The following is a 24,625-nucleotide window of genomic DNA, read 5'->3' as shown; positions in this document are numbered from 1 at the left end:
TATGCAACAATGTATTTGGGCTTGGTGTGTGAGGGCAGGGGGGCGGGCTTTGCAAACGGATCAGTTCTTAGGTGTGTATATAGTGCTTGCTGTGGGTGGATTCTATCCTTACTATAAATCCTTTTCAGTTTATGGTGCTACAACTTAAGATGACCCTTGTTGCTGTCATTGTCATTGCGGTAGAATACACATTGGCATTATTTGCTTGTGTGTGCAAACAAGGTGCTTTTAAATGATGGGGTATATACAGCAATTCTATGTACGTCTACTAAGAAGTATGTCTCACTGAATTCAGTGGGGCTTACTCCCATGTAAGCATGTGCATGTGTGTGTGAAATGGGTTTCTTCCTCTCTCCCCCCACCCTTCCCGTTGCTTTCAATAAGTGGGCTGTGCCACAAACTGCTTTCTCTGTGATGTTATTCTGGAGAAATGTCGGGGTGTGTGTGTGTGTGTTGAACTGTGTAGCAAATGGCTCCCAGAGCCCTCTGGTTCAACAGTCACGTGTGCATCCCAGTGGGCTCCTGCCCTTCATCATGTACCACACATGTGCTGGTCCCTTTGTCCAAGGCATAGTGTGGTTTGAAAGGGGGATGGCATTATGGTTGGAAAAATGATTTCCCAGCTTCTGTGTGTTCAGTTCAATCGTAACTCACGAACCACCACAGTTTTTGCCACTGGTAGAATCATAGAGCCGGAAGTCACCTCAGAGGTCTCCCACCCCCTGCAGGAAATCCCCTGTTACTGCACCCCCAACAGGTGGCCACTCGGGCCCTGCTTAACAATTGACAAAGGAGAGTCCGGCACTTCCTGAGGTAGTCCATTCCACTGTTGAACAGCTTGTGCCCTCAGGACGTTCTTCCTAATGTTTAGCCAAATCCCTTTTTTTGCAATTTGAACCCATTGTCCTACCCTCTGGAGCAACACAAAACAAATGTGCTCTGTCGTTTCTTCTCCAGGCTGATGGGAGGTGGGCACAGGAATGTTGGCAGCACCGCAGAGACAGCAGGGCAAGAACTGGCAGAATCTGCCAGTGCTGGGCACAGCTTGAGAGACAAGCCGTCCGGCTGCTGCTGGGCTGAGGAATAGCAAGTATTAGCACAACACCTTAGCTGCAACAAGGCTTCAGCTTTCAGTATGTTTCCCTCAAAGGGGGTGGGGGCAGGTCAGAAGGGAGAGAAAGACCTGATGGCAACAGGTGGAGCAGCAGCAATGGACAGAGGTAGGCACTGTCCGACATCCCAGGTAGGGTAGGGCTTCAATTTGCAGAATGTGTTGGGAGTAGATTAGGGTGGGGCAGGAGAGAGAGAGAGAGATGCTGACTGGTAGGCACAGGAGCAAGAAAATATGAGAAACGGTAAGAGGAGGAAGCTGGCAGGGTGTCACCTTCCTCATGCACACACACAAGAAGGGAGGCTTCAGCCTCACGCCTTTAATTCACTATCAACAGGTTCATTACAGATGCAAATCCCCAAAGACTCTCAGGCTACAAAGGAATAACAGCAGGGAATCCAAATGGGAGCTACAATGTCGCCAACAGTTTGAACAGGGACTTGCTGGCTAGAATAACTTAGGGAGGGAAACCTTTCCCTTCCAGTGATGCTCCCCTACATCGGCCCTCATGCATTGCCAACTGGGTCAACTGTCTGAGCTCCGCCTCTACCTTTTCCCGCTTCGCTCTGCGCCGCAGTCTAGCATCCCTCAGGTCACACCCCGCGCTCTCCTCCTCCTGGATTCTCATGGGGGGGTGGGCTTCAGGCCCAGCCATCTGGGTGCTAGCCTCCTGAAAAGCATGCCTATCCATATCAGAACTGGCTGGGGAAGATGCCTCCCCTGGTTCTTGCTGTTCCCCTTCTGAATCTGAACTGCTAACTATCTCCATACACTCAGATTCAATCCTGACACAGGGTAGGGTAGTCATTGGGTAGGGGTTTTGAGCTCAGAGAGAGGATACGGGGGCAGGAGTAGCAATGCTCACTCAGGATTTGGCAGTGTGCTATTCACCTGTCAGAGGGCAGCTTGGGAAATCCCAGCAATGGAAAGTCAGCCTTCCAGACCGCTAGATTCTCGGGAAGGAAAATATTAGGAAGAACAGGGACTAGGAGTGGGAAGGCAAGCAGACTGTGATTGGGAAAAGATTAAAAGCTAATTAATAAGTTGCACTAAAATGAAATCAACATCTAGGTAAAACTAAGGAAGACGGAGCTGAGTACAGAGACACAATATAAAAATGTGTGGGTTTGGAATGGGAGAACTAGCAGTAGAAGGAGACCAAAGCAACAACCTCTTGTGATAATGGCTTTCACAGTATTATCCCCCACCTACTGCAATGCTTTGGATTGGGTATTGCCATGTTGAAGCATCATTGAGCAAAGGCTTATAGGAGGGCTTCTCTCCCTGTGTCCAGTGCTTGCTGGATATGTTTGTAATGCCAGTTGGCCAGCCTTAAGTATTCTTGCTTTCTCTAGCCCTTCCATCTCATAGTTTTGCATCCCAGCCTCATGGCTATTAGCTGTGCAGCAACTCAAATTAATGTTTGTTTGCTTTCTATTTAGTTTTAGTTCATGCAGTAACTAATTGCACACCTGGCATATGTGCTTTTCTGTTTTAAAGTGAACACTGATACTTCCAAGTTACTACCTTGGTTACCTATGAAACCATATAGGGCAATGAGAGTAGATTCTCAGATGGTGTATAGTGGATGAAATTCTATTTGCATCGAGATTATGTTCATTTTCATCAGTTAAGGACTACACAAACACTAACACAACGTGCAGGTATCTAATCTAGAACTATATTTGCATAGGAGTACAAATATAGTCTGCGTGAGCATGGGTGTACAAATGGTACACCCATGATAGTATTTTAATACATAATCTTTGTTCTTATGCACTAATTCATCCCTCCCAAAGGGCTGCAGAAGGTTCTGCATATCCACACAGTAATTTTATCACTATGAATTCTTGCATTCCTGAATTAGATAAAGCTGTTTACATTGCCTGCAAGTAATGTCATTGTCCCTCCTACAATACATTGTATACCCTCTATTTAGCTAATATGTGCCAAATCCCTGGATCCCTTTAGCTAAAGTAAGAGCAACAGTTTTGAGAGAACTGACAGGAAAAGGCCAATGCTAAAGAAATTTAGATAAGAACTGGGCATGATTCAGCCAAAGTCAAACACTTTTTTAAAGTCTCATTGAATTCAATGGAAGAGAGTTAAACATATGCTGCACCATGCCCTCAGTTACCAGCTTTCATCACTTAATGCAATAAGCTGGTAGAATAATCTACTCTACGATTCTCTCTTGCTTTAAGATTTAATGTAATACTAATTAGGTTTCATAATCTATGTTAACTACAGACTATTCATCTAAATTAAGGAATTTTCAGATAAATTTCTTTGGCATACGTTATGCAAAGTATTCTCAAAATGGGCCTTGAAATAAGCTATGGGATACATTTCATACAATTAACTTATTGCAGGAGCTGTGAAAGATTGGAACAGAGGAATTTTTTTAAAAGCCTTGTGCTGAACATCTTTAGTACAGCTCCTCTGTGTCTCATGATCCCTTTCTTGCAGAAAACACAGGAAACAGGGACTTGTTTTGGAACCTACAGAGAGTTTGATGCTCCAAATAGTAGACATCTTTTCATAGAAAAGTCAGGAAAGCATAGGGCTGGCACCTCAGTCCTACTGATTTTTAGCCACAGACATTGGCTTATAGGAGCCAATTAGACTTGTAAGATGTTCTGCAAGGGGAAGAGCTCTCCTCTCCCTGCCTTCCTGGATGGTGCAGTGTGTTGCACAGGGCAGGGACTGGTGTAAGGAAAGCTGAAAGCAATTCCTGCATCAGGCCTAACCCAGAGTCAGAATCCAGCCACGATGCAAGAGGATGATGTCTCCATCCCTCACTCCAAATTCAGTGAGCCTTAGTGCAGCAACACAAGAGTACCATGCTATTATAGGCTATGTTCTTTGCCATGCCCTGGGCAAGATACATTCCATCCAAAACTCCTTGCTTCCGCTTTCAGCGGGGAGATATTCCATAAAACTTAATGACATTTTGTTGTTGACCATTGAAACCCTCATATATTGTTCCTCCTCCATTTATAATGAGATCTACATGTAGTGAAAGGGTTTAATCTCTCTCATTTTGCAAGGATTTTGTGTGAGTCCCTTGCATTAAGTACAGGGAAAGAAGTAATTAATTATCAGCGTGGCTGCTTATAGCTAGGAGAGGCTGAAATCAGAGTCAAGTTATGCTCCATGGGCGGGAGACACGCCTAATTACTTAAGAAAAGTTGGCATCGTTTTGGCAAGATAATGTCATAAGTTGCACTTAGTACCAGTTTTTACACTTCTGAAATTTCACCCCTGGCGAACGTGAAAAAGTGACATCAATAACTTTCCCTGTTTGTATGTTCTTTTCATTAAAAGATGCTTTATTTGTAGTTTGGTGCCTACTTATTTGGGAATAAATGGTACTTACTTCCAAATAAATACACAGAGGATGGGGCTGTTAATATCACAAAAAGCTTGCCATCATTCCTTACAACCTGTGCTCTCAACATTGCTAGCCACTTGGGATCACATTTTGAATCTTTTCATGGCTCAGCTGACCTGAGAACATGCGGAAGGGCCCTGGAACTTCCAGTTCATAATCACACAGTCGAGAGTGCCAAAAGTGAGAACAGGAAAGTACAGCAGTATTGAGCACCAAAGGTATCTTAGCATTAAGACTTTAATCACCAGTGAGGTTTGGAGAGATCTGACTTTCTTCCTGTTATTATTACATTGTAGATATATTTATTCTAGTAGCTATAATAGTGTTTCTTTCCTTCAGTTTTTTCCTCATTAGCTCCGCCAAGCCCTGTGACCACCCTCTCTGCACTGAGAACAACTCTGGCTGTCAAGGGTAAGTTGGCCAAAGTTCAAACGCATGCATTTTAGATGGTAATCTTCATATCAGTGACTTGAGTTTAGTTCTATTCACTTCAGCAAGTCTTCAGCAATTGTACTACAGGAAAGAAGGTTGGGGGACTGCAATCGGAACCATTTAGCTTATTAGTTAGAAAAGGAGGGAAAACAGGAGACAGGGAAGCTATCAGCAGGTGCAGAAGTGAATGAACAGACATAAGATCAAGGTCAAATAAGGAAATATTATGTGGCCATATTTTATAAGAATGGAGATGTAGGGCATCTCTACACCAGCCTAAAATCCTGCATTTAAAATGGGGCTTTCTGCTTCTGTTTTAAATGCAGGATCACAACGACTCCCTTTTTCACCCACTTCCTTTCCCCCCTCCCCTTTCCCTCTCCTTCTCCCCTTATCTGAGTCTTCCATTATCTTTCATTGAACTCACTCCTCTTCTTGCTGCTTTTCCTCTTTTCATGGAGGGAACTCAAGCGGAACACAACGGGGTAATTTGACTGCTCATCTGCAATCTATTTAAAAATGGAACAAAGGGCATTTAGGGAGACGCCCTGGAGGGACACAGTGTCATGTAAAGAGAGCCAGTGTGGTGCAGTGGCTAGAGTGTTGGACTGGGAGTCGGGAGGTTCGGGTTCTAGTCCCCACTTGGCCATGGAAGCTCACTGGGTGACTTTGGGCCAGTCACTGCCTCTCAGCCCAACCTACCTCACAGGGTTGTTGTTGTGAGGATAAAATGGAGAGGAGGAGGATTATGTACACCACCTCGGGTTCCTTAAAGAGGAAAAAAGGCAGGATATAAATGTAATAAATAAATAAAATAAGTAAGTAAATAAGTAGCACGCAAACTTCCATGAAGGAGCAATCTTAATCGCAGGATAAATGCTCCATGTAAAGAAAGTTATAGAACAAACTTTTTGGTGCACAAACCTTTCGGCCACAAGGACTGCATTGGGTGTCCGCTGTGATGGAGTTGAGGGCATGCACGCATACATATTCACGCGCGCACATTCTCATACAACTCATTTGCAACATACAACTCACTCAGCTAACTCAGTCTCTCACACACACCCAAACACACACACCACTCACTCAAATCCAGCTCCTGCTCAAAAATGTTTCAGAGGCCTTGATCAGATGAAACCAACACTCCTCCCAGAAACTCAGTTTTCAAACTGAGGAGAGTCCACCACCACAGGGGAAAATAGTCTAGGAACAGATTTGATGGTTCCTGGCATAGAAGGCTTGTTCCTAGAGGATCCTAGGAAGCAAGCAGGAGCCTTCAAGCACTGCTTCCTAGGTGCTCCAGAGATGCTTTAGGAATGAGGCTTCTATGGTAGGTACCGTACCACAGAGCCCATTCCTAGATTTTTTTTTTCCTTTTTGCCTGAGAAGCCACCAGACAGGGCTTGGGGAGGAGTGCACTTTTTGCACTCCTGATTTAGAATATAAATTGTGACTGTGGTCCTTGGGTAGATAGGTAGATGCATGGTTTTGGGGAGACCCTTACAGATTGCTCTGAATCTACAGCTGGAAACCCTGCTCACAATGGGAGAGTGTGTAGCACATGGGGCAACTTCCACTTCAAGACCTTTGATGGGGACATCTATCATTTCCCTGGGCTTTGCAACTACGTCTTTGCATCCAACTGCAAATCCACCTATGAAGATTTCAACATCCAAATAAGGCGCTCTGTGGTTCAGAATGCTACCGTTATTGGTCATGTGATCATGAAACTTGATGGATCAATAATTGAACTGACCCTAAACACCATTGTCGTCAATGGTGAACCGTAAGTTCAGTCTCTTTATGAACAATCTTACTTCTGTTATTTCACTACTACAAATTCCAGTCACATTGGAGGCAAGAAAGGAGGGCACCATGAAAGATTTTGTTCTTAGAAAGTTGAAGTAAATATTTGTGAATGAGAGGTTTTCTATTTGTCATCTTGACCATCAGTCACAATTTGCTTTATTTCCAGTGAACAGTTGCCTTACAGCCATTCAGGAATCCTGATTGAGAGAAGGTCAGGTTACGTGTATATGGCAGCCAAGTTAGGACTGATGTTAATGTGGAACCAAGAGGATGGCCTCCTGGTAAGAATCAATTCCGATTCTGCACGGAACTCATAATGTGATTTTGGAAATGCTTTTGGGTCTTTGCTTATGTGGCAGAGAGTAGATATAATGGCAGCAGGGGCTGGGTGGATTTTTACTGTACTGCTTTCAACTGTGGCCTCATTCTCAAAGCTTGTTTATCTCCAGATTCCCCAGCTGATTTCAGCAGCCCCTAGGCAAAATGTAATACAGATGTTTATAGTGTTGAAAAGGTAATATAGTGAAATATCTACTGGATTAAAATAAAAAGTGCTTTAAGTCAGATGTAGTGATTCCAAGTTAAAAACTAGGCAGTACACACTAGGAAAAGGGCTTTCATATCTAACTTAAGTTCCATTACGAACATAAGAAGAATGCTGCTGCATCAGACCAAGAGCATATCTAGTCCAGCATTCTGTTCCCACAATGGCTGGCCAACCAGATGCCCATGAGAAGCCCACAAGCAGGACATGACAGCAACACCTCTCTCCCCAGCCACTCATGTTCCTCAGCAACTAGCATTCAGAGGCATACTGCCTCTGATACTGAAGGTTGTGTGTGTGTGTGCGCGCATGTATATTTTATTTCAGTGGGTATGTTCTACGTATGACTCAGTGTAGATCCAGCCCAATGTAAGTGGTTGCTAAATGTAAATGGCTTTTCTCATGTAATCATGTTCTGGAAAGGCCTTTAGTTGCACAGTTTAGAAAATGAAAGTACAAGGTCTATTAAGTACTTAAATTCAAACTATTTAAGGTGAAATGTAAAGGGAGTATTTCCTGTTGGATCCTTGGATACTTGTTTGGTTTTGTTATTGGCTTTATTTAGATGTCACACTAATTTATAGTTAGGCATGATGAGAACAAGCTGCAACAAGCCTCAGGCTCATGCAATCTCCCTTACCTCCACTGTGGTTGCAAGGAGCAGTTTAGAAGCTTTCTTTTCTGGTTTAGATTAATGGCAGCTGGTCATGTCATCCAAATGCAGCAAACTGTGTTAATGTTAAATGTGGTTTGTTTAAAACAAGCCACTCTCAGACCATGGATTATGAAGCTGGCTTGTTGAAACAAACCATAGTTAACATTAACCGCATTTTAGAGTTACAGTACAATAACCTGTGATCAACTCAACCGGAAACCATGGGGGGAGGGGGAAGAGTGCTCATCTAAAGTTTGTTTTGATTCATTCTCATCATGCTAAGCTTTGGTTTAGCGTGATTTCAAAACATGACTTCATGCTAAACCATAGCCATTTTGTCATGGAAATCCAATGAGAATTTCAAAACTGAAGAGGAAACAAAATCCTACTATCAGCCATTACTAGAAATCAGCCCAAATCAGCCCAAGTGGGCTGTTATGAACTTGGCTGTAAATATTTGGTTCATCTGTACAGTTAAGTGGTTCACCTGGAAATTCACCAATCTCATGCAAAACCTACCATCTGCAATTTTCATTTGTGATACTCATTACTTTTAGATGTTCACTATTGTTAAAACTTGCTTTTTCTATCTTGTTTTAGCTGGAACTGAACAAGAAATATGCTAATCAAACTTGTGGTCTTTGTGGAGACTTCAATGGAATTCCAACATACAATGAATTCATTTCAAACAGTAAGTAATAAAACAATACAGGCAGTTCTGTTTTTATTGCCTTTAAAAGTGGGATACTTATCAATTCATTTGTAAACCAGCAATGTTTATTTTGGCAAACACTCTGGTGAAGACTATTGACTTGACAGCTGTGTAGTATTTTAAAAGGACTGAGGCTTATCTATTGAGGTAATCTTAAGCAAATGGGAGTTTATGGAGTCTTGGTTTTGATCTGTTTTTGTGTCTTCTATTTTTTTGTAATGAATCGTTTAAACATTCAATGCACCTTTAAAACTTGGATTTCTTTTTACAATGTGGGAATGGGGGCTGCAGATTGTGCCAAGTGGAGACAGGCATTGAATTCATAATGGTGTCACAGAGAGGAGCCTTCTCCAGTCCGCCAATCTGGGATAGGCCACAATTTTATTACTATATATAAGGGCCAAACTATATATAAGGGCCAAACTCTACTAATCATGTTGGTGCAGTTCAGCCTGATATTTTTCTTTCTTGAGCCCCTGGTGCTTTAGGAGAGGAGGTTTAAGCTTCCCCTACCCACCTGTTTTTGTCCTGAAATTCCCCCCTCCTCAACAACAACACCCCAGAGGGGTCTTTAAAAAAGAGAAAAAAGCCTCCATTGATTTATTTACACAAACATAAAGAAAAATAGGAGGCAGAACTATACCAATGCAATGAGTAGAACGTGTAGTTTGGCCTTTATCCAGTATAAAGCTAATAAAATTGTGGCTTGTTCCACCCTGGATTGGTGGACTGGTTTTCCCCCATCTGCTCTTGCTCCATGAATAATGTTAGGATGGCCACTTCGAAAATAATACTATGCAATGCTCACGGCAGATGTCAAGCTGAATCCTGTGCAATTTGGAAACATGCAGAAGATGGATGGACCCATGGAGCAATGCCAAGATACTATGCCTTCAAGCGCAAGCAACTGCAGTCATAAGTTTGTAAGGATTTTTGGTTATTTTGTATCTTCTTTTTAAGGGAAACCTATTGTTTTTTCTTTCCCATCCCTCTTTCATCATGGAATGCAGAAGAAAAAATAATTCTTGGAAATAAATGCTAACTTATAAATACTATCGGTCAAAATCAATAGCAGTTCAATAGTTAACCAATGCTTTATGAAGCCTGCCATCTTAACATTGTTCATTTCCTCCTTCCAGAGTACTATCTGTCAAACTATACTGACTGGTGAAGCATTCATGGGCTGCAACGCACTTGTCGAGGTGCACGATTACATTGACTCTTGCATACAAGATCTGTGCAACTGTGATAAGTCTGTGCTCGAAGTCTGCATTTGTGACACCTTTGCTGAATACTCCAGGCAATGTGCCCATGCTGGTGGAGAGCCATTTGAATGGAGAACTCCAGAACTGTGTGGTAAGGACCTCTCTGAAAGGGACTTTCTCCTCTCCAGGAAGTCCTTGGAACCAAATTCATGGAGCTGAATGGGTCCTTGTAGGCTATCTAGACCAATCCCCTGCTCAGTGCAGGAAATCCAGAACTAGAGCATCCTGAACAGAAGACCCACCGCTAGGGAGAACCCTTACTTTAGCATTCTGACTGGCATTGACTGCAACCCGGAGCATATTCACCAGCCCACTGACATCGGAGCCACCAGTCTCTACTGACCCCTACCCCAAGTAATTTGTTCAATTGTTGCACTGCTGTTACCATTAAGACATTCCTCCTCATGTTCAATCAAAATCTACTCTCCTATAAAGCCCATTCGATCTAGGTCTGCCCTCTGGGACAGCAGAGAACAAGCTGTTACCCTCTTGCATGTGACAGGGCTCCAGGTATTTGAAGAGTGCCATCACCTTGAAGAGTGCCATTGAAAAGCAGCCCACCGCCACCACCACCAATCTTTCATTCTCCAGATTCATTGAACATACTCAGCAACTTCAGCCTTTACTCATAAGACTTGTTTTCCATATTCCTGCTGCATGATACATTGCAGAAGGCCAAAACACAAACCACCAGCAGCTAAAGTTCTGTTTAAGCCATTTTCACCTCAAGAAAAAAGCATCACAGTATGTGGGTGATATCTAACGTCTCATAATCCATTTCTACTTTCAGCCAAGTCATGTCCTTTCAACATGCAGCACCGAGAATGTGGATCCCCCTGTTCTGATACTTGTACCAATTCTGAAAGGTCCCAGCTCTGTGAAGAACACTGTATGGATGGCTGCTTCTGTCCCCCAGGTAAGTCAACATCTTATGTCCTTTTGTTGCATTCACAAATCACATTAGATTGAGTGGTTTATTTATTTGTTTATTAGATTTGTATACCGCCCAATTGGCAAATGTTCTCGGGGTAGTTTTCAATCATAAAACCAAACAACAACAACAAAATACATAAAAATAATACAACAATACAAGTATCAAAATAATAATTAAACTTTAAAAAATTTTAGAGGCGCCCGCAGTAAAATTAATAAAGCAACAGATTAAAGGTTAAATGCCTGCTTAAGGAGGAAGGTCTTAACCTGGTATCTAAATGTATACAGTGATCTAAATGTATAGATTGACTGGTGTGTCTCTAGGATTGGATGGACTCACCTCTGCCCATGCTTGTTGCTCACTCACCGAGCTCTGCTGGAGGGCTCAACAAGCAGCTGACGAGTGCTGCAGGGCCGCATGTCGTCGCCATAGCGAGCCAAGCCACAAATATGCACAAAATGGGGGGAAGTGGGGGAAGAGGGGAAGAGCTGCTCCCTTTTCAGTGAAGAACCTAAAATCTGCAGTTATTCAGTGTAGCATCTGAAGGCTCCCTATGAGAGCCCCCCACCAGCACAATTTTGCCCCATTCTAGAAAACAGTCAGGGAGTTATAGCTCCCTCGCTTTTCCTGTTAAGTGCACTTTTCCATGAAGAAGCAAAATTTCACAATTATCTGCTACAGCATCTGAAGGCTCCGCATGAGGGTACCCTGCCTGTGCAATTTCACCACATTCCAGCAAACAGTCAAGGAGTTATAGCTCCCACCCCCTTTTACCTTCTTTGGTCACTTTTCCATGAAGAAGCAAAATGACTACTGTGGGGGGGGGGGGTGCACAATTATACTTTTGCACAATTGTGTTTTTGTGCAATTTTGCTTTTATGCAGTTTCACTGTAGCGCTAAAGCAGTATAGTGAACAGAAGCAGCTCTGCCAGCAATATCTGGGAGAGGGTAAAATGCACAACTCCACTTTATCTCTAAAGTGCTGTAGCAATTTTGAGAGAATAAATGCTTTATACCAGCAATGGCTATGGGGGGGAAATGTGCAGTTGAGGGTCTTGCACGGATCCTGCAAACCTCCAAGGTTTATTTGTGCCACCCCCTTTTTGTTGCATGTGGGATTTTCCCTCCTCTTGCACATGGTTTTCATGGTGCATCAGGTGCCTTCTGACTAGGGGAGGCTGTGTGTAACGTTTGGTCCTGATCCTGCAAACCTCCAAGGTTTTATAGCCACCACCCCCTTTTTGGTGCACACGGGATTTCTGCTCCTTTGGGATCCTATAGCTCACCACCCGCTTTTCCCTTTATGTGCACTTTTCAAGCTGTGAGGTAACACAAGCATCAGAGAAGCGGTGAGGTACACTAGCAAAGATGACATGAACAGCTGCTATTTCCATAAAAGCAGTCTTAGGCAGAATGGGGAACAGCCTCTATGGGGACAGGTGGCCCCACAATGCTTATCGGCCACTTACTGAGCCCTCCAGCAGCAATCACAGTGCAGTCACTGGGCTCCGGAGGGGTGAGTGGGGCAGATTGTTAAGAAAAAGCCTTCCATAGAAAGCAGTCTCCTCAGTTAGTCTTAAATGGGGTGGTCATAATTGTTGTTACTCATCCTGTATTGATAAAAATTAGAGATGCTTATGAAATTTCCCTTGATTGAATTTCTCCCTAGATTGTGCAGAAGGAAAAAGTAATTCAAAGTAGGATTCTTTCCATTCTGCTATATATATATATATATTTTTTAAAAAAAAACATTTTCCTTCTTCCATCTCTGAAAATATTTATGTATTTATTTATGTATTGCCCACACTTCAGTGTCCTTGCAGAAGGGCAATTTTCACTGGGATCTTGACTGGGAAGGGAAGGGTTAAATCTCCCTTCCCCACATTCTGTGGTCCCAATGAAAATTGGGGGTGGGGGGCACACCTATGATTCAATTACAACAAACTGTGACATGCTTCCATGTGACGCATTTTGTGTCACATGTAGTTTGGCCCTGACAATGAAAGAAAACAACATGAACTGAGACACTTATGCATGTTGTCAGATTAGGTCCTTTGCCAGACCTCAACAAGTCATACAAAAGGCAACGAAAATGATTGTGATCTTCCTTTCAATGAAAGGCTTCAAATATCTGAAGATGACAGAAGTTGATAAAATAATGAAAACTTACAGGAATTCAGGGTTTGCCAATGATAGAAAGTAGGTTTAAGCCCAAGAAGCTCAGAATTAACCTAGGAGAGTTATTCCTTCATAGCATTGTGTAAAAGTTAGCATAAATAACTTTTGAACAGGATTTGGCAAAGTCCTAAAGGATGCATATATTTGGTACATTAAACCTGACACAGCTCCTACATTCTGATATTATGTAACTACCAGATGCTTGAGGCAATTGGCAGAGGATGGAGAGCACTATCTCAATTCACTTTATAATGATGTAAGAGCTCCCTTGTTGCAACGTATCAGTGACCTGAGTAGTCCAACATCCTGTATAGAACAGCAGCTAGCCAAATGCATCTGGGAAGCCCACAAACAGGACATGAAGGGAGCAACCCTCACCAGGGTGGCCATTTCGATGCTGCCTGAGGCAAAGGACAAGTTGGCGTCCCCTCCCTCACCATTCCACGTACAGAAGCCAAGCAGACTGGTGGTTGAATCTTACTACTGCTGATAGAACAGTGTCATCTGCCCCATCTGAGGGCACACAGGCTAGCTTAGGGGATGCAGGGCAAGCCATTGGGCGCAGACAGCTCTGATCTCCAATAATCCACCTATTGCTTCCTACAGTGCTTCCAACATCTGCTGCCTGAGGTGGTCGCCTCACTTTGTCTAATGGTAGGACTGCCCCTCATCTGTTGTTTTTCAGTCTTCCACCCAAAGAACATGGGTTGTTTGGCGGATTAAAAATAAATGAATAAAATAACACAGGAGTGCCATTTAGTTGCCATGGCTAATAGCCATTGATAGGACCTCTCCTCCATGAATCTGCCTTACCTGCTTTTATTAAAGCCATCTAAGCCAATGGCCTGAGTTCTAGTGCTGTGAGAGAGGGAGGAGGAGAAAATCCCAGTGGAACATCCCTGAGGCACCCGGCCAGTAATAAGAGGACAGAATGGTCAGCTACATGGATCAACAGACTGACCTGGCAGGGTAGTTTGCTCTTAAAACAGAGCAAAACGAAACAAGGAAAACACACCTGATTCCCTGTCCCCTGCATACCCTCCTCCAGGATATGTTTTAGCACAGCTTCCACAGCTCTGCTTTCCTGTGTAACAGGACAATTACTCCCTGGCAGGAGTCATTAATACTGAGACTACACCACTAACGTCAGTGTGGAATGACATCATATGCTCCACTGTTCTTCAACATAACGAAATCTATGTGAGTAACTTAGCAGTGGATTTATCTTCTTTTAGGCACTGTGTTTGATGATATTAACAACTCTGGCTGCATCCCAAATAAGGACTGTTACTGCACTTACAATGGGGGTACCTATTCTCCTGGAGCTTCTTTTTCATCCCAGTGCACTTCATGGTAAGAAGCCCATTGATTCATTCATACTGAGTTATTGAAAAATGAATGCTACTTAGCTTGTTTGTTTGTTTTAGCTGGCCATTTTTAGACATTTTCTTCCTTCTTTTTAACTTTTCCTTCCCACTGATTCCAATGGAAGGGAAGTGAACCATGCCAGCTCCAAGGCCAGTGTAACTCTGCCCCTGTTCTGGGGATGTGTTGGAGGCATGAGAAGGCAATAGATCTTGCAGATCTTTCTGGGCATGCCCACAGAATGCCTCTCTGGGCATGCCTCGTTTTTGCCTCTCTGCCATTGGAGCTCTGACATCAGAGTAGCACTAGCTGTGGACCTTTCTGCAGCCTCATGGAGGTTGGTTCTCCTTCTCTGAGGATGGACCTCTCTCTCCACACTCAGAGGGGGAGATCCAAAAAAATCCCATGGCCCCTAGGATACTCTCCTTGGGATCATAGAATCTCAATCTAATTGCATTTTCTTTCAAAATAAGTGAGGTTAAAAAGCTGGAATTTTTCTGGAATTCAGTTCTTATATGATGCCACATTTTTGATAATTTTTATTTTTTTATTTTTAAACAATTTAATCAATATCCTAACTTTCCACCAGAAAGTGGTACTCAAGATGGCTGACAAGAAAATGCAGATTAAAAACAAAAATTTAAGTAGAAGTTAAAAGAGAGAGAGAGAGAGAGAGAGAGAGAGAAAGAAAGAAAGAAAGAAAGAAAGAAAAGGCAATGACACTGTTTTTTAAAGAGTGTAGAAGATGATCCACATACGCAACAGGAATGTTTGCCTTTCTTTTCTGAGCAGCCACTCCCTTGTGCTGCATTGCAAGTTGCTTCTGAAACATCCTACAAATGCTTGCAATGTAGCAAACCCCTCTGCCCCACACAAACAAAATAAACCTGTTGAAACAAATATTTACAAATATTCCAAATTCAACACATTTTTCTATCTCTTTGTTCCAATTTTCAAGTGAGAAAATTCACCGCAACTTTGATTTTGTGTTTTGTATGTGATTTTTTAACTCAAAATTTAGGGATTGTTGACATCTCTTGATTGTTTTGATTTTGGCAGGCTTCTAAAATGAAATGTTATAAGCTGTCAGCTGTCAACTACTAATTACTGTTGCATGTCTACCAAAAACTTCAGCTATTGGGCAGTATAGAAATTGAATGAATGAATGAATGAATGAATGAATGAATGAATGAAAGCTATGATAAAAATACCATTCCATGGCAACTATCAAATACTACCTAATGCTGATTATTCATCCCTGCCAACAATCAAATGTCACAAATGATATTCCAGCAATTTTCAAACTGTCTTCCAGGGAACCCCATGTTCTTTGGAAGTTTGTCAGGAGGTCCTCAATTAGAAGAACAGGTTAAAGACAGTTTTTCCCACCACTACTAAGCTTCCTTTACCATGCACAGCCACCCAGTAACGTTGGGTGTGTTCCAGGACACATTCCTAGTGCCCAGTTGGTGACAGTGAGGCCCAGCACTGCCCCATGTATACTGAGTGTGCACCCCAGGACTTCACTCATAATATTCTGCAACATGCCAGCATTCTACAGCAAATCTGCAAAGGTTCCTTGGCAGATGTTGATGTGGAAAAACTTCCCTGAAGACAGAAAGTTTGAAAATCACCGTGATATACCACTGAATATCAGTGATCATCAGTGTCAAATACTAAATGCCATTGCATACCAGCTATCAAATACTGCAAAAATACCAGTGCTGTCAGGTATCAAATATTAGAATATTCTAGAATTTAGATAATTTCCAACATCAAAATAGAGGAAGGAGAATTTGGGGAGCAGATTAGTCAGCTCAGAGAAAGCAATACTGTGGTCCCTGAGCAAGTGTCCCAGGGACCACATGATGGATCTGAAAACCTCTTCTGAGTTCAGAGACAGTGCCCCAACCTTGGAAGCGGAGTTGGAGAGCTGACCCCTCACAGCCAGCACAGAGAGAACTGCACCGGCTGCCTCTCCATGGTTGAAAACAACCTCAGAGAGGGGGAAAAGGAAGCATTCCAGTGGGTGGGGAGGGGAGCAGACCAGAGAGGCCAGGATGCAATTTATCCTGAGCCTCCTCCAGCTTCCTTCTATTAAAGGAGATTGGAGGACGGGGAGGCAAAGATGGCCTCCACCGCTCCTCCCGCCCTGCTGGCTTTAGCCCAGCAACTCATAGGAGTCTCAGAAGCCTCCAAGTTCAGGGGCTACTGAGCAATGAGGGCGCAGCCCATAGGACTGCACCCTAAGAAAAGAAAAGGGTTATTTCTCAAGCCCATGTGCATGCTAAAGCAGCTTTTGTAGACCAAATTAAACATAAGACTCCTTTTTTAGACAGCCTATTTTGAAATATGGAGCCTTAAGGAATACAGGGGTTATGATCCCATGACCATTGATGCAACATAAAATTATTAACATGGTTGTATGCCCTTAAGGAACAACACTACATTGCATCAGAACACCTATAGAAAAGTTATTAATTAATATTTGTTTATAACTTTTAATAACTAATTAAAATGTTATTAATTACTATTTGTTTATTTAGTACATTTTTATACCACCTTTCTGCCAAGGCATCCAATGCAGTTTACTAAAAATATAAAAATAAAATAAAAATCAGCATATTAAAATAATCTAGCCTTACTTATTGCGCTACTTTTTAATTGTTTTGTTTGTTTACGTAACCTGATGCAACATTTCTGTCTTTTCTTCAGTAAATGTACTGGAGGGAAATGGACCTGTGTCAGCCTTTCCTGCCCTGGCACTTGCTCCATTGAAGGAGGCTCCCACATCTCAACGTTTGATGAGAAACGCTATTCCTTCTTTGGCGACTGTAGCTATGTCGTAACTAAGGTAATCAAAATGGAATCTTTCAACTTTGGGGAGAGGTTTTGAATTGAAAACCTTGTTCAAACTGTTGACATCAACATTATTTGTCTCTACAATGAAATTTCCAATAAGTTCAGTAATTTTTAAAAAATGATTTCAGTAAACCTTTGTGGTAGATCCATAATAATAAAATACTGCAGTTTGGCACTCCTCTGAGATTTCACTTGTAGAATGACTATTTCATTCATTGTTGTGGAAGAATAACAGTTTATTTCACAGTCTGTGAAAGCAAATGGTCTAGTGGCTAGAGAGATGGAATGAGGCCTAGAGAGTCCTGAGTTCCGGTTTCTCCATGGTCTTAGCTGCAGGCTGCGTCTGAATGAGACAGCCATATTGACACAGCTAATTGCATGGGTCTCTCCCTTGGAATCAGTATGCTCCATCAGAGCCAAAACAGACATTATTTTTGATCCATAGGATATAACAATTTTAAATAAATCAGCCAATTTGCTCAAAAGCATTATGATAATTGATGCATAACATTCAGACGATGCAAGCTGCTAATGCTTTGCTTCTTCACTTCCAGCTCTGTGACAGCAATCTCTTCACTGTTCTGGGAGAAATTCGAAAGTGTGGCCTGACAGATACTGAGACATGCCTGAAAGGCATAGCAATCAGCATAGCTGGAGGACAGACAGTAAGTAAGAAAAACAATGAAGTCCAAATGTGTGTTTTAAAGATAAATTGCCCAATGCGTTTCAGGAATTTCCTTCCTCAGGGACTGCTTATCTTTCTTCAGATGTATCGAAAGGAATCCTACTGATGTTTCTTCTATCTTGAAATGCTCTCTGCTGAACTCCTATTTTTAATTCCTTTTTCTAACAACTAAGTTAAACTAGAAACCTGCAGCAGAAGACATGACTGACCAGTTCCAAAGAGTATGTAAACTTCTGTCTCCTTGTGGGATGTTCCTCTGCTTCTTGGCCATCATTTCCCCTTTAGGGCTGCCAGAAAATAATTGTTCAGTGACAGGAGCCACAACTTCTTCCATTTCCATTCTATGCATCTTTCAGAGTTACAGCAGGTCTCTCACAGTCTAGTCCAAGGGTGGGGAACTCTTTCAGTCTGAGGGCCAAATTCAGTTTCAGAGAAGCTCTTGGGGGCAACATTCCCAGGGTTGACAGGGCTGACAGCAAAAGGGGCATGGCCAAAATGCAAAAAATACCAGCCATATTGTAGCTTAAAGTTCTTACTGCCGCCCTTCAGAGAGCCATTTCAGTCTTTTCAGATGGGGAAAACCCCACACAAGACCTGGGAAGCCACCAAACGATTGGTGGCCAGGAAAAAGGGGGTGGAGCCATGGGAATGGGGCATGGCTATTTGGGGATCACTGAAGGGCTGGATTGGGATCCCAAGAGGACCAGATCTGTCCATCAGGTACAAGGTTCCTCCCCTCGCCCCTGTTCTAGACTGTCTCTATAACCCAGGACCTCTGGCCCACAACCGTAGTTCCTCCGTACTTCCTTTCTTGTACGTTCACCCACCCCACCCCGTGCCACCTTTCTTCACTTCCCTCTTTCCTCTGCCCCTTTCCTCTGGTCTCCTACTTCATCTATTCTTCCCTCACATTCCTATTTCTTATTCTTTTGGTTAGTCCATTACTGCTCCACAAAGCTATTCTGGTCCATAGGTGATGATTTAATCCAGAAAGCTGACAGTTGTTGTCCTTTCCCTCATAAAAGCTATTCCAAACTTTCTGCCAACTTTCTTTGTTTCCTGAACAGTTGGGATGTTAGTGAACAATCCATCGCCAGCTCAACCGGTTCCTGTCCAAAGCTTCACTGCCACAAGCGCAATACAATATAAACTCTATTTGCTGCTGATACACACATAAAAAGAGTGCAGCAAAAGGGGAACAAGCACATATTTCTTTTGTATAATGGAAATCAGTGTGGTTGAAGGGAGTACTGTGGTAGAAGAAGTCCTATTTCTAACCATCCTTGCTCATCATTACCTTACCCTTTCTTCTCTGTCAGGTAGCTGTGATCAAGTCTACTGGCGTTGTGTATGTGAATATGATCCTCACCCAACTGCCCATCTCAGCATGTAAGCTCTCTTTTTCTCTACTTTACTTTTAATCTACAATTACAGTCAGTATAAGAGCAAAATTCTGTCTCACGTGTTTACTCAAGCTTACAGTATATGCCATCCCAGTGACACCTTTCTTCAAGTAGTTGTTGGAAGATAGTTACCACAAAGGTGTATAGATGGATAGTTACCACTAAGCTGCTTGCCCAACCAGGCTTCCAAATGTATTACAGTTCAGGGACTTACGCCACACCCACATTCCTTTGTAAATTGAAATGTACTGGATGAGCCTTATGGGTAAAGCAGCTCCATTCCAGTAGGCAATTGTGGGACTGGGAAGATGGCTCATGTTGGAAGTCCATCTTTTATAGCACTGCAAACATGCTGTCATTGAATTCAGAAACTGCCATAAGGAACTGGATTTTCTTTTTGCTTTTCAATGAAAATGAAAACCAGGGGTGCTGTGATAGTTAACTATCTGATGCAGGAACAAATTCCTAGTACACATAATACTGCATTTACATAGATGATAGAATCAATTACCAATAGTGTACTTTTAAAATGGAATGTTTTTCTTTTAGTCCCATCAAGATGTAGCATTTTGCCAGAGTTGGCACTAAAAGTGTTAGTCACAGATTAACAATGTATAGGATTGTGGGGGAACAAGAACATTGCTGGGGAACAAGAGCAGGAAAAGCTATTGCCTTCATGTCGTGCTTTTGGGCTACCCATGGGATCTGGTTGCCACTGTAGGAAACAGGATGCTGGACTAGAAAGGCCTTTGGTCTGATCCAGCAGGGCTCTTCTTACATTCTTAGGATTTTAAATCCAAGTTTACTACTAACCTCTTATAGCAGAAGTGTCAGGGTGGAAACTGAGCCCATAGAACCCCAGAGCAGTTCTGATTCTGAGGAACAGCAATCTGTGGGAGAGGAGCCCGCTCATCTCTCACAGGCACAGCAGCTGGCAGAGATTCCTCCTGCCAGCATTCCTGAGATAGTGACCCTGGCAGTGAGAGAGTGTGGGAGGGGGGCTTGCTAGATGCTTGACGCAGACACAGGGAGCGATGAGCAATGGAGGGCACGGAAAGGAGGCATAGTGCCCGTTTGGTGCGCAAGCAACGGTCATGTCCCATGGACTCAAGGGAAAGAGGGAGGAACTCTCCCTAGCCCATAAGTTCAGGGTCTGCAAGTGATTCTCCTTCACACGGGGACCAACTGCCTAACCCGGAGCATAGGCTACTCTGCTGTTCATTGCTTAGTCGCTGGTGATTAGCATCTGAAAGAGTCATTAAGTTGTAAAAGGATTAAAGCCTTGAAAAGAATCCTTTTGTCTGTGTCTTGAGTTGGCTATTGGAGTAGACTGAAAGAGGCCACTAGAGCGCTCCTGACAAGAAGTTCATTTACTAATCATGGAAAATAGTTAATATGTCTGGTATAAGCAGTTGTTAACGATGGCAAGTGTGCAAAATACAAGTGCACACAGCACTCCCCATCCCACCCCCTGTAGCAGCTGCCACAGTCTCATGAGTCATCACTTGACACTTAGGATGTCAGAGAAATCCACAACGGAATCAAATGAGTTCAGATTTCTATGAATCCGACCCACAGATTCCACAGCAGACCAGCTTTTCCTAAGCTGCATGGATTCCACAGACTTGCAGGCAATTTTTCTTTTTTACTTCCCCAAATTTTATGCAAATTTAGTCATAGAAAAAAATGTAAAATAAAAAACACTGGCCAAAAATGCACATTTCCCCCATAGGCTAAAGCATGAAATGTGCATTTGGGGAGGGGGAGGTAGTGCATTTGGGGAGGTGGGATTTGTGCAATTTTGCAAGTGCAAATTTGTGCAAATGTGAATTTGCAGGGATGCAAATTTTGGCGAATTTAGGAAATTGGAAAAGATCAGATTCGGACAATGGAACAAGAGGCACCAGACAATCCGTGAAACACAGATGGAATGGATTTTACAAAATCCCTATATCCCTAGTTGACATCAAATGAAATGTTGGATTCCATTTGAAAACTGCTTAATTGTGTTCTGTTTCCACAGCCAACGTCACCATCTTCAAGCCTTCATCATTCTTCATCATAGTCAGCACAAACATAGGGGTCTGGTTGGAGATCCAGATTATACCTATCATGCAACTCTTTGTGCGCTTGGACCCAACCCACAAGGGGCAGACATGTGGTAAGTGAGTCAATGAGTTCTTCTCAATACACAGAGGGCACCTTTGGTGAAATTACTTTGATATGGCATGAAGGATTAAAAATCTTCCTGGCTTTGTCTCAGGTCTCTGTGGAAACTTCAACAGTGCCCAGACAGATGACTTCAAAGCTATCAGTGGAGTTGTAGAAGGAACTGCAGCTGCTTTTGCCAACACCTGGAAAACACAGGCTGATTGCCCCAACATCAAGAACATATTTGAGAATCCATGTACTCTCAGCATAGAAAATGGTAAGTGAATGGCAGAAAACATTTTCCTGCTTTTCTCCTAGGATCATAATGATAATGAAATCCTTTAAAGAAAAATCCTGTTAGAAGCTCTTTAGCATTGGTTAACAGAAAATAGAAACCTAGAAGGATTCTGAAATATTTACTCTTATGAGATTAAAATTGCCCATATCTAGGGCTGATAGGGATGTAGAGGTCATCTTGACCGTTAAAAAAGAACCCACCCTTCCTCCAAGGAGCTCAAGGTAGAATACATGGTTCTTTCCTCTCCCTGTGAGATAGGTTAGGCTAAGACCGTGTAACTGGCCAAAGATCACCAGCCATTATGATCACGTACCAGAGTAACTGGCCCAAGATCACCAGCAGGGTCCATCCACCAGCAGACGTCCACTTGTATGTCATCTCTTATGAGCTTTGTGGCTGAGTGAGGATTTTAAGCCGTCTCTCAGATTGGAGCCCCCATGTTATCTCTAGAGTGAAAAAGAAGAAAAGACATAGCTGCTTGCTATGACTTTCAAGTAATGTGTGCTTTGGGTTACAGCAGGGGTGAGCAACACACCACACGGGCCACATGCAGCTGCTGCCACTCCACTGAAATTCATTTCCACTTTTGACCCCATGAACCCACTGTGGGCTGCACTGGAATTTGGTGGTGGCTGGCAGCACAAAAAATTGATGTTTTGGTTTTGCTGCCCAATTTGGCAAACCATTGCGGAGGGGTAAACAGGACAAATTTAGCTTGAGAGCAAGTTTGATTTGTCCTGTTTATCCCTCCATAGTGGTAAGCCAATTTAAGCAGCAGAATACCCATTTTTGGTGCTTCTCCCACCAAATCCAGCAGGGCAGCCCACAGTGGGTCTGTGGGGTCAGAAGTGACCCCCTGATCCCGCCGAAGTTGCCCACCCCTGATTGACAGTGGCTTGGTTGCACTGTTACATTGCTGAAATCCCACTGAGTACATAGTATTATTACAAAATGTGCCACAGAGAAAATATCACCAAATAAGGAAATGAAATAAATCACGTTGTCTTCTGTATTCACAGAAAAATATGCTTCCCACTGGTGTGGACTGCTGACAAACAAAAAGGGGCCCTTTCAGAAGTGCCACGCCGTAGTAGATCCAGCTGTTTACCACACGGTACTTTACAAGTTCTGTTCCTTTGGAGTGCCAATAACAATCTGAAAATAACTTGGGGGGGGGGGGAATTGCTTGCCAAAATGGATAAACCACTCCAAGGTTTAATTTACCTTCTGCCAAGCTTCCCAAATGCCATTAATGTTCATTATTAATTCTCATAATGTGTAATCCAACATACACATTTCTCGTTCCACTACGAAATATAAACATGTCGTTCTACTCTGCATGCTTGGCCACATTGTTTGCTAACATCTGACAAAGTGGTTTAAATCCTCTCTCAGTTTAAAGTAACCAGTAAAATACAAAGAGAAATACACCTATATGCAGATTATATTCATAGATGTATGCACAAATTCTGCAGTAAATGTGTAAAGACCATGTAATTTTACTCATCTATAATAAAGTTAGGGCTTAACTAGACAGACATTGCAGGGGATGCATAGCTGCCACTAACTTGCATGGCCTCTATAGAGCTTCCTGGAAATCTAGTAAATGAAATGCATAATATGATATTCAGCATTTCCCATCCCCTTACAAGGGGCAGCCAATGAATGAGAGGATAGGTAGGAAAATGCTGAGCATGATGACATGGTCATGCTTTCCTTTTACTGTTATTGAGGAGATGTGTGAGACATAAGCCCTTATATCTGTATGTTGAAAGCAGATTTCCACCCCACCCAACCATCATATTGCAAAGCACATAGATCAAAGTGGGATGTTGCAATCCAATCTAAGCAGTCAATGATGTGTGCATATGAAGGGCTTAAAATGGAATGTCTCTGAAAGGGTGTGGTGGGGGGAGAGTTCAATGAATATGAACTGAATGTTCTCTGTATTCCTAGAACTGTATGTTTGACACCTGCAACTGTGAAAGGAGTGAGGATTGCATGTGTGCTGCACTCTCTTCCTATGTCAGAGCCTGTGCGGCCAAAGGAGTGCTGCTGAGTGGATGGAGGACCACTATCTGCAGTAAGTTATAGAACTATCAGACAGACTTTGCAGCCAAAATACGACTGGCCAGAGGAACATTAATTGTCAGATTTATCCTGGACAAAACTTCAGGAGAATTTGGGACATGTATGAGGTCTCCTCTGTTTTTATTTTTGTTTTTATATCTGACAGTGGTGCCAGCAATTCCTCCAAAGTATGAGGATGGGCTTATGTGGATGAGGTGCATAGGAACTGCAAAAGAGGCAGAAGGAAGTAAAGTTCTTGCTCACCATAAGGTGGCAAAAGTCCAACAAAACCCCCACACTGCTGCATGAGTAAACAAGCCAAAGTAATCTTGACAGCATTGAATAGGCAGTGAGCAGTAAAACTCATATTCTTCAGAGTGGATAGATACTTTGTTTGTTTGTTTGTTTCAGAAAATTTCCATACTGCTTTTCATTTTTTTTAAAAATCCCAAAGTGGTTCACAAGATAAAATCATGATAAAATACCATAAAGCAAATCCAATGGAGGCTGGTGGTTCCAATGTCAGCAAGGCAGTGGATCTGCTCCAGGTGTCAGTCAGAATTCTAAAGGAGCTATCCAAGGTGGTCCTTTAGACTTCTGACTAGTTCTGATTGAAACCCAGAGTGGATTCACCACCCCACTGTCATCAGAGCCACCAGCCTCCACTGGGCCAATAAATAAAATAATAAAATATCATATCAAAATAACCAGGGGTACCTTGCAGTGCTAGTGGTCAGGGAAACACCCAGGCAAATG

At 42.7% G+C, this 24,625-nt stretch overlaps 1 protein-coding gene across 1 annotated transcript in view; it reads left to right on the top strand.

Annotated features, from left to right (window-relative positions):
* The window catches only part of MUC5AC (mucin 5AC, oligomeric mucus/gel-forming), an 86,624-nt gene that overhangs the window by 4,925 nt on the left and 57,074 nt on the right, over positions 1 to 24,625 (top strand). Inside the window, exons 3-17 of the mRNA XM_084851325.1 lie at positions 4,845 to 4,916; positions 6,462 to 6,723; positions 6,913 to 7,027; positions 8,546 to 8,636; positions 9,471 to 9,580; positions 9,797 to 10,013; positions 10,713 to 10,838; positions 14,271 to 14,388; positions 17,116 to 17,254; positions 17,817 to 17,927; positions 19,267 to 19,336; positions 21,374 to 21,511; positions 21,614 to 21,778; positions 22,819 to 22,913; positions 23,756 to 23,882. Of these exons, the coding sequence (XP_084707451.1) occupies positions 4,845 to 4,916; positions 6,462 to 6,723; positions 6,913 to 7,027; positions 8,546 to 8,636; positions 9,471 to 9,580; positions 9,797 to 10,013; positions 10,713 to 10,838; positions 14,271 to 14,388; positions 17,116 to 17,254; positions 17,817 to 17,927; positions 19,267 to 19,336; positions 21,374 to 21,511; positions 21,614 to 21,778; positions 22,819 to 22,913; positions 23,756 to 23,882 (1,956 nt within the window). The remainder of the gene's footprint in view (positions 1 to 4,844; positions 4,917 to 6,461; positions 6,724 to 6,912; positions 7,028 to 8,545; positions 8,637 to 9,470; positions 9,581 to 9,796; positions 10,014 to 10,712; positions 10,839 to 14,270; positions 14,389 to 17,115; positions 17,255 to 17,816; positions 17,928 to 19,266; positions 19,337 to 21,373; positions 21,512 to 21,613; positions 21,779 to 22,818; positions 22,914 to 23,755; positions 23,883 to 24,625) is intronic.

This window comes from Heloderma suspectum, chromosome 1, assembly GCF_057233095.1.
Source record: "Heloderma suspectum isolate Gila_16-S chromosome 1, 16-S_ref, whole genome shotgun sequence".
NCBI classification, from domain to species: Eukaryota; Metazoa; Chordata; class Lepidosauria; order Squamata; family Helodermatidae; genus Heloderma; species Heloderma suspectum.
Note: the sequence above shows the minus strand (reverse complement) of the source record. Positions and strands in the feature narration are given on the sequence as shown.